A 10,462-nucleotide genomic window follows, 5' to 3' on the forward strand; every position below is an offset into this window, starting at 1 on the left:
TCCACTATTTCTCAGTCTTGTAATAATACTACGCTTTAATACTTTTATAATTTTATATAAAATCATTGCATGTATGTATCTATACATTGTAAAAGAACGCTATGTTTTCGATTTAAATTAATGCATATTGCAAGGACTTGTATGGATTTAATGTTTTTATAATAATGTATATAGCGTACATATAGTACATAGAACACAAGAGGAGATAAAGTGTAAAGATTCTTCTTGTACAAAACAGTGTTAGATTTGGCCTAATAAAACAGATAAGATACGATAAGATCAGAATATAGCAGCGCAAGACAATTTTCACATGGAAAAGAAATTTTTACAATCATTTAATATCTAAGAAAATAAAAATCACGAAACTTTTCTATTTTCTTAGACATCAAAACACAGTAAAATCCTTTTGTATTGTAATACAAAATTACTAATGCTGATGAAATCCATAACTCATCCTACAATATGTATTGTCCCGCAAGTTCAATGTTTATAAATTTTCATCAATGGCCACAACATCTTTGTATCCATGATTTTAATTATAAATATTAATTTGATTATTTGCCAGAGATATAGCACGATAAATATAAAACAGAATTCTGTATGTATTAATTATATCTCAGTGTATATGAAATAATCTAGATCGGTCTTATAAATGTATAACTCTAAGTTTTTATTATTGCGTTTAATATCACTATTAATGCTAACTTCCTCAGCATGATATAGCCACTGTATGTGCAATATTATACGAATTATATTCCTTCTTACAAATTTGTAATCTCTTCTCGTGAAAAAAGAAGAATAGAGAAGAGTAAAGAAACGAGTAAAAAGAATGGAAGAAGCACAAAATATTATAAATATGCTCATGTATAAATGCATATTTGTTTAAAAAAAAATGATACTAGAAATAATATATATTATAACTTTAATATATTTAATATATAATTATTGTAAATATATTATTCAATTTTATACTTTATCTATTCGTATCTAATATATAAATACGCGACATGTACTACCCCAAAATAAAAATAAATATTTTTGGTAAAGGCTTTGTAAAAATAGAGCATATATCATAATCACAATTAAATAATTAAGTATACAAATTATTTTAAGTACAATGCAACAATAAACGAAATTAAAATGAACGAAATGAAAAGAGATGACGTTACGTCTTACTTTAATTTATATCAAGATACTCGAGTGATTTAGTGAAAAGTTATAAAGATGTAAGACATAAATGATTTAAAAAGATATATGCGATGTAATAAAAAAAATTTGTAAACGTTCATGACATATCGAAATAACTAGATTTTTACACTCATTTCGTAAATCTTACTTAGAAATACTTGTTTATAATCTATATATAGTGCCGTCTTTGATTGCCCAGAGACTATGGTATTTACCATGTGCGTCTCGTTAGAAAGAAGACCATTTAAAGGCTGTAACATTTTATCTTAATCTTTAAAAGTAACTTGTAAGTGTGAAAACCCTGTGAATGCTATGCGACTGAATATGTTCAGTGCATTTTTTTTTGGTTGTACAGAATGTAGATAGATAATGTTTCAACCAGTACAAACAAATGTTTAGTTGTATCTTTTCTAAACGAGACGAGTTCTCAAAACTTTATAGCATATAATCGACTACAATTGTGATGTCTTTGATGCTTTGTAAATTAATTTTTTTAATACTGGAGCCATTATTTTCCTATTTAATAAATAATATTTTTCTTTCTAGCGTTTTTGAAGAAATACTTCTAGAAAGAAATACAAATTGGCGTTTAATATTATCAAATATTGAGTTCTAAAAATAAAAGAGATATATGAGCTATAAAGCTATTTGATTCGAGGTATTACAATTCTGTTGATTATTATGAGCTCTGATGTCACATTGATTGATCCATAAAATTTCAAGAACTCTGACTTGAAATCTCTAAAAGTTATTAATCTCATTCAATTTTTTTCGAAGATGACTGTACAATAGTCTATATAGAAGTATACTCATACAAAATAAGAAAGTATTTAAAAAACGATATACTCATATAAAGTATACAATGCATATCTTTTACATCCTAGGGCAGGATTTTTACTATACAAACTATTAGTTTCTTATTGAGCATATTTTAGAAATTGTTTGAGTCGTTGTAGGAATTGTGTTTGATTACTGACATTATTTCAACTATACGCTAGTACCTAGATTTCTGCATAAATTCATGTCTTTTTTACATTTTTGTTTTGTTTTTTTGTTTTGATTGTGCTTTTTAGAGGAAGACTTTTACGAAAACATCAATAAAAGAAATCTTTAATTTGATTAAAGAGTGCTTTCGTGTTCTTAGAATTATAAATGTTTGATTGTTATTTGATACGTTCATTTGGCATGCTATATTACGATATCGGTATATGGCGAATGATCATAGATAGTTCGAAAGTAATCCCAGATATCCGCGTATAGTGTAAATAGTCACAATGCCCCAATTATAATTTCTACCATTGAAATATTCATTCTTACTCATCTTGTTTGGAATTCCTAGGAACTTCAAGTTTTTAAACTCTTTTTTTCCCAAACAATATTATTACATTCAAGCTTCCTGCAATAAGGAAAAACATGATGTAATTATTGTTTATCAAAAAATGTTACAGAAGTAAGCAAGATTATGTTTTTGAATGTAAATTATTACTTCTTTTACGTATCAAAAAAGTTATTATTTCAATTTGATGTTATACACATTCAATTTGTTACCGTCTATCATTTTATAATGTCGTAATACTTACTTCAGGGAATAGAAAGTGCTCACGAGTAGGTTGCGGTTGCTCGAACGGTGAGCTGCTCATGTAACCAGGTGATGGTGACTCGCTCTTTTCCAACACTGGAGTGATATTTGCATAATTAGCAGATGCCGTTGTGAGAATCCGTCCCTGCTCTACCAAGATACTTCGATCAATTTTATAGTATTCCTTTCCGCTACGAGGTCGAAGAGTGGTTGCTACTGCCCTGCCTCCTAATCTGTGTATTATATGATAAAACATTTGATTTTCCATTCCGCAATTAAATTATCAAAATATTTTAAATTAAAAAATGATGACGTATTCTTATGTCAAATTAATTAAATTTATTTATTTAAAAAATCATAATAATTTTAATTAAAAACAGCGTCTTAATAATTTGAGACATTGTATATAAGTTTGAAGCGTGTTGTATGTAATTTTGTATCTCGATAATTATATTAAATTAAGAGATGAAAAGGACAAAACAAGTTCTTACAAGACTTGTAATAAAAAAATTGTTACATATGCAAAATCTTACCTTAGGCTATCGGGTGTATCGGATGAAGAGTGTGACGATAGCGACAAGGTTTCAATATAATCCGACATGTCGGAAGTACCACTGCTGGTACTCCGAGAATCGATGTAGGGTGTATTCGAGACTTCACCGGGACTGTTGAAGCCCTTCGCGGCCTTCGGCAAACACGTAGGTATGTCGGCTTCGGCGGACGAAGATTTCGTCGGTATCTTGATCTTTTGAAACTGAAAGGAGATTTCACGAAGAGGATCGCTGGACTTGGACTTTCTCGGCAGACTGCTGTGATAACACGTGGGCGGCGGACTCTTGCGACAAACTTGCGACAACATATTCGGCTTTATCGCCGAAGCGGGAGGTCCTGTCAACGATAATTCGTACTCGACAAATTCCGCAGTGCGGTGACTCAAGGAGCCAGTGGAGACGCCGGAATCGTTGCTACTCGACGAGTCTCTGTTGTGACCGGTCTTGGATGGTACGGACGACGAGCGTCGGATCTTGATAAACGACGGCTGAGATGCGATTCCAGTCGCTAACGTCTGCCCGTTCTCGTGACTGCTATTACTGATCTTGCTTTCGGAGTTTACGCACGAGTTATGCGACTCGCCGGCTAACAGAGAGTTCTTGTCCGCTTCGCTCGAGCATTTGTGGATGGTAAGCGTGGACGGAAAAGTGCGACTCTCGTCGTCCAGATAATGCGCGGACTCGGCGGAATAGGATCGTTTCCTGAGAAGTATATTTATGCCGCTACCGCCGGACTCTGCGACGTTACCCGTGTCCAAGTAACGACGCCTGAGATACGGACTGGATAACATCGCCGAACCTGGTACACGGTACTCCGAGTCGGATCGCTTCTTATTCCCTTCGAGCAACGTGGATCCCGATAATGTCGGATTGCTGGAACTCTTGATGCCGCTGCAGAGCCTGGACAAGATCTCCTTGGAACAAGCATTATGAATCGGTTGCATCGTTAAGTAACCGGAGAATGGTTTCTTCGGCGTTTGCTTGTCCGGATCCATAATCAAATAATCGTCTTCCCTTTCCTTCGCGTGACCGCACTTTTCGCAAACCTTGGAAACGCTGCTCTCGCTCGCAGGCACTTCCGGCGCCGGTTCCTTCAATTGATCCGCGAATTTCTCGATCTCTTCTTGCGAGATACTGCTCTTCGTTAGTACGTCTTTGCTGTTTTCGTAATGTTCAAGCGATTGCGTAAAATCTATATTCACGTAATTCGCCTGCTTCGATTCCGGCTGCGTGTCTATTACCGGCTCGACGTTCTCGTAATTGTTCGACTTATTTGTCGCGGCGCAACCGCAGTTCTCCTCCGTAGCTTTCTCGTCGGTCGAGTCAGTTTTATTTACCCTTTTAGCGGTTGCATAAATGGAAACTTCCCCACTGGCGTTCACCACTGGCATCTTACCCTCACCCGAGAGCTTCACGGGATGCACCGTGACACCGGTGGGTTCGATTCCCGCGCCGCGTCGACAATAAGGCAGGACAAAGCCGGCCCAGCTCATAACATTGTGACAAGGACATCCCGAAGATCTGGGCGACTGAACTGTGAGTTTCGCGGGGCATCCGCATCCTTGCAGGACTACGGCTTGCGGCACCTGAGGCGTGTCGTAATTGGGGTAAGTTTTCGGCAGTGTAAGACACTCCTTGATTTTTCTCGGGGTATCGTAATACTGTTCCGGTTGCGGACCTTGCTCCAGCAACATGTGATGACCTAGAATTGTTTTCGGAATGTCGTAGTTCTCATAAGGTCCCGCGGCGCCGCGAGTCACGAGCTGCTGCGATTGTTGCTGAGGTTGCTGAGTTTGTTGGGGCTTTAAAGCGTGTACGCAAATCTGTTGTTGCTCGGTTGGCAGTGGCATCGGCGGTTTCTTAGGCTTCTTGGCAGTGACGGATTGATTGGCTGTTAACGGCAGTGTTGGCGGTTGGGACGGTTTCGGCGGTCTCGGTGGCAGCGCGCTCGGGCTCGGTGACATTCGACGAGCCGTCGTCGTCTGCTGTGCTGTCTGAGACTGGGCGGTTTTCGATTGCGCGCACTGGCATTCGATCTGCTGCGAGCTGGAGTAATCGCTGTCGTGACTACTACTGCTGTAAGAGGACAGCGAGAGCCGGTCGAAAGTACGGGGTTGCAAGTGACTTCCTATATTGTTCAACGTACTGGCTGCTGGGCTGCTTATACCACTCATAGTGGTCGTGGTGATCAAGGTGGACGATTTTGAGACGGTACCGAGTTTGCTGATGCAACTGGCGCATCTCTCGAGACCAGTTGCGCCTTGACGAGTGAGCGAATAGCTGCGCCACTCACCGCTAGCGTGTTGATCGGGCAGTTCCGATATCGACATCGTGTCCCTGCAACTGTAATCGCCATCGAGTTCCGCTGTCTGTTGTCTGCTCTCCGCGGACGACCAGTACGGCGAGTTCTCGTTCTTGCAGCTGTCGCATTGATCTTCGTACGTTGACGTCGTCGAGTACAAGGCGGCCGAGGGAAAGAAATCGCTGGCTCTGGTCTCTGCGCGAGAACATTGACGCCGTCCCGGACTGTCTTGCGTAATCAATTGCTCTCTACCGAGAGGCGATCGTTTCTTCGTGGTGAGCTTTCCCTCGGCCGCCAATTGCAGCGTCTTGACTATGTCGTCTCCCTGATCGGTTATCAGAACGTGCAGCCCCTCGCCCCGACCGCATCTGGAGCCGCCCTCGAAGCAGAATCTACCCTCAACCACACCATATCGTCGAAGATGCGCGATCTCCCATATACCGACGAGCCGCGGTGGCACGCCGATGGTGATGCAGAAACGACTGTCCTGAATGTGTAAGTGAGCCGGCCCATTAGTGAACTTCGCCTTTGACGGTACCGAGGAGATGAGTATCAAGAATTGCTGATCTGTTGGGCAAAGTTGGCGAATTAAATATACGAGCTACGATAACTTTTTCAAACTTATGTACTTTATGCATTCCTAGAACTCTCCGCATAGGATTCTGTATAACTATATAATATATGCTTTCTTCTCTTTTTCTTTCTTTCTTGCTAATATATACTTTGCGTGCAATTTACCTTCGCCCAAGTTGTTCGAGATCTTAACTTGCCACTGTATCAATCGTTCTCGCGTGTCAAACGCGAGAACGACTGTCACATCCTGGCAAATTATAGCGATTGTATTGGACTCTTTGTCAAGCGTAAAACCGCTCTCCACGCCCAGAAAATGTTGCAAGCTCAAAGACGCTTTCGTTTGGCCTTGCTTGTAACGATCCTTACTATCCCCATACAGTTGTAAATGCAAGCAATCTGTTGACGAAAGGAAAAGAATACTCATTTACTTCACATATGTATATTTTAAGAATGCGTGTGTAATTGTGAAATCATATAGTAAAATTATCTTATTTCCTTTTTTCCTTTTATTTCCCTTTTTCTTTTGATACTGAGATTTTTAACATATATGTGAATAATTTTTTTTTCACATTTATTTGGTTACATCTTTCTTTCTCAGTGCTCTTTGTTAAGTAAGCTGTTTTTAATGGTTTCAATAAAGTAATTTTTTTTAACAACTTTGATTGTTCGTAATTTTTGATAAAATTATGATTTATTTAAATTAAATTATAGTTTAATTATTTCTGATGAAATTTTTAAAAAATAACAATTGAATCAGTGAATTTTAAGAAAGAAATACATAAAAATTAACAAGAAAATAATTTTCAAACATTTCGACGCCAATTTCTTATATGTTTAACATTTTTTAAAGCATAGATGTGTTAGTTATTTTCAAGTGCACTCGCCCTCTTACATGATACCTTTTATTTCTTGCTAATTTTATTTTCTAGCAAAAAGATTAGAGAAGATTGTTTCTTATGCCGTACATGTATATACGAAATAACAAATGCTTGATTATTTATTAACATATATAAATGTAAATAGAAAGTATCAATATATTGTATATATTATTTCCCGGTACATATTAATTTATGATAAACGCAACACATTCCCGATACACAGAAATAAATTTTGCGTTACATATGCCGCGTTTACATTCTCTCTCTTCGTTAACTTCTACCTAAGAAAAATTTATGAAGCGCTGAGACCCTTGGTTCTAAAATATCCTCAAGTTATAGGGATCACGTATTAATGGTTATTGCCAGGAGCAAAGCTGTTCTTGGAAATTTTTTGTTGCTTCAAGCAACCAATCTGTAACAGATGTGGCAGCTGCCACCCTAGAAAGGTCTAAAGGGAAAGACTCTTTGTACTGATAACAAGCAGGAAGGGTCCCTTTAAAGGGACAGAGAGAGAGAGAGAGAGAGAGAGAGAGAGAGAGAGAAGTGGAAATAATTAACTTTTCGGCTACAAATTCTAGCGATTTGTAACACATGGAATGCAAAAGTCCGTAACAGTTCCCCAAATCGCTATAGTTCACTTTGAGCAAGATGAATATTAAACAATTACGCAAACGATCGATATCTCGACTGTATTAAATCGCTAATTAACAAGCTTTTTAATTACATGCGCTCGAACCTTATCGGAAAATATTATATATTATATATAAAACTTATTATATATACATATATATTTTATAATAATGTGTTATCGTATGATATGAAAACGAGGTAATTATTTCCGTTATAACGATGTTTCGACTTTATTTTGCTTATCCTCATAAAAAGATGGTTGATGATGTTCCAGTTTTATGAATATATTAGCTCATAACAAGCTCTCTCTAGAGCGAAATTTGTTTTCTGCAATAAATTCCATATTTTCTTAATTATAAAATCACAAAACAAAAAATATCTTAGAAACGTGCTACACAGTTTGCAAGTAGACATGAAGCACCGAGTCTATTATGCAAATTGCCAGATACTATCCGTATCAACATGATAACAGAGAGGCAAAAAGTAGGAAAGCTTCAAGAATATATAATGTTTCCTGTTTATTATCTCGCTATTCTCCTTCCCTCTTCCCCTTTCTCGCTCTGATAAGATGTAATACGAATGCGATACAATAATGATATGCTTTTTTTTTTGCATGTACGTCATTGATACAATCTTATCTAATTGGCAATAATAACAAAGTATTATTTTTATTTTATAAGATGAACGAACGACAAAATGATAAGTAGCTATATTGTTAGCAATTGCATTTAAGAATAAAAAAAATGCACTTTACCTGCTACTGGCGATAATTTTCGCATAACGCACCATCTTGACTTCCACTGTAAAATAAATTATACTCTTAAAAATATATTATTTTATATATGTTTTATATTTTATTATTTTATATATTTTTTGTTAACAGTAATTATGATAAAAATGAATAACAAAATTAAATGGTACATCTTGAAATGTGACATAGCATTCGTTTTGAGTTTGTGTGATCAAAGTAAACGAGAGAGAGCCTTTTTTAAATACCTTATTCTACCACTCTCTTTTTATAGACTTGGATTAGTTACTTCCCTCTAGTACGTCCTTAAATAATGTAATCCCGCCAACCTCCCACACACAATAATGTAATTTTTCCAAATTGGATTTTCATTTTTTAGATGTAATCAAATTTCCCCCATTTCAGACATAATTTTTTCTATTAAAAGACGAATTGCAGTACAAATACATAAATAATAAAAATTATTAAGATAATATCTAAATAATGATAATTAAAGATTTATAAGCATGTACTGTATAATATTTTTTATAACTATTTTTTTTACAATATATTAATAGAACGATAAGATAGAAGAATATAAGATAGATAAAATATAAGATAGAATATAAGATAGAATAGAAAGATAATGTTATAATTCTTAATTTTCTCTACAAAATGCTAAAAGGAATAAGATCTCACTATCAGTATAAGTATAAAAAAATGTTTGATAGCAGACATGATAAATATATCTCTGCACTGATATAATATAGAATTATAAGTGTCACAAGAATTATTTATGTATTATCGTTAAAAAATATCTTAATAAAATATTGAAACAAGAAACATTTTTATTACAAAATACATATAAAAAAAAAAGTTTATGCTCCGATATAATAACATTCTTAACTTTAATTAAATACAATCTTTAATTACTATAAATAAAATATATATAATATTATTCTATATATAATAATAAAAGAATATATTTGTGTAACAAATATGCTCTTTATTTTTAAATAAATAATCGCAAAAACAGAATATGTTATACTGCAATTGTTAAATTTAAACCTTGTATTGTATACCAGAAATTAGATATCTGACAGCCCTGCGATTCTGCTATTGTCGCGCATCTTTTCCGGGCCATCCTACATAAACGCGAACTTAAACGAGCCACCGGCGTCGTGCAAAGTACACATATACACGCTGCAAACCGCCCCCGTAATCGTTACATAATTTTTATCGTGAATGAGAGGAGAGTGACGCTCGTGGGGCTCAGGTTCAGGTGATTCTCGTCGACAAAGGTCGCGCGAGCACGCGTTTGACATTTGCGAGAGACGAGCGAGTGACGCAAGGCGACCTGTCACGAAAGGCGTCGCGGATAAGATTCGCGAAATCGCGAAGATGCGTTCGCGATGATTATCGAAGGGTGAGAACATGAGAAAATGGAGCGTTCGCGCGCGCGCGCGCGTGATTTTTCTGCGCTCGGTGTCGCATTCTTGTACATCATAGCGGAATAGACAGATGTATATATATATACACACACACACAAGTACAAGGCTACACATAACAAGACTCGGAGACTCACCTTCTTGCCGTCGCGAAATTTCACGTTTCCCTCGATGATACAACTGTTATCCACCATTGTAGAGGCCTGGGGCTCCGGTTACCGCACGCTGCTTCGTGATATTTTTCTCATTACCGCGTTCGATCGGCCGAGGTTCCGCGACGCGACACCATTTGCGGCACCCGGCGACCGCACCGCGCTGTCCTTTTTTTTCTCTCCTTCTTCCGCTACGGAGACGGACGGGAATCACTGCGGCGCCGAGAATCACGCGGCAAAATCCATACTGCGAGCGATCAGTCCCGTGCACCAACTGCCATCTTGACGTTGTCGGCTTGCTACGCGCACTAGCGCGTTTCTCCGAGAAACACCTACGCGATGACGTCGTAACCGGTCGATTCGCGCGCCCTGTCGGACGACAGGTGAAACACGAGTCGGGGAAAAGGCGGCAATTTCAAATATCGGAGTAGAAT

General features: G+C 37.1%; 1 protein-coding gene across 1 annotated transcript; it reads right to left on the bottom strand.

The window, feature by feature from the left end:
• Positions 1 to 2,146: 2,146 nt before the first annotated feature.
• On the bottom strand, positions 2,147 to 10,323 carry LOC145937283 (uncharacterized). The gene is made up of 6 exons (XM_083040243.1): positions 10,014 to 10,323; positions 8,456 to 8,501; positions 6,359 to 6,589; positions 3,301 to 6,187; positions 2,769 to 3,000; positions 2,147 to 2,584 (listed from the first exon to the last, which is right to left on the bottom strand). The coding sequence occupies exons 1-6, from the start codon at positions 10,068 to 10,070 to the stop codon at positions 2,576 to 2,578; spliced, it is 3,462 nt and encodes a 1,153-aa protein (XP_082896369.1). The 5' UTR covers positions 10,071 to 10,323; the 3' UTR covers positions 2,147 to 2,575.
• Between the last annotated feature and the right edge of the window lie 139 nt (positions 10,324 to 10,462).

Source organism: Prenolepis imparis, unplaced genomic scaffold (genome assembly GCF_030444845.1).
Source record: "Prenolepis imparis isolate NDT839.2.m4 unplaced genomic scaffold, iyPreImpa1.0 SCAF_6, whole genome shotgun sequence".
Taxonomy (NCBI): domain Eukaryota; kingdom Metazoa; phylum Arthropoda; class Insecta; order Hymenoptera; family Formicidae; genus Prenolepis; species Prenolepis imparis.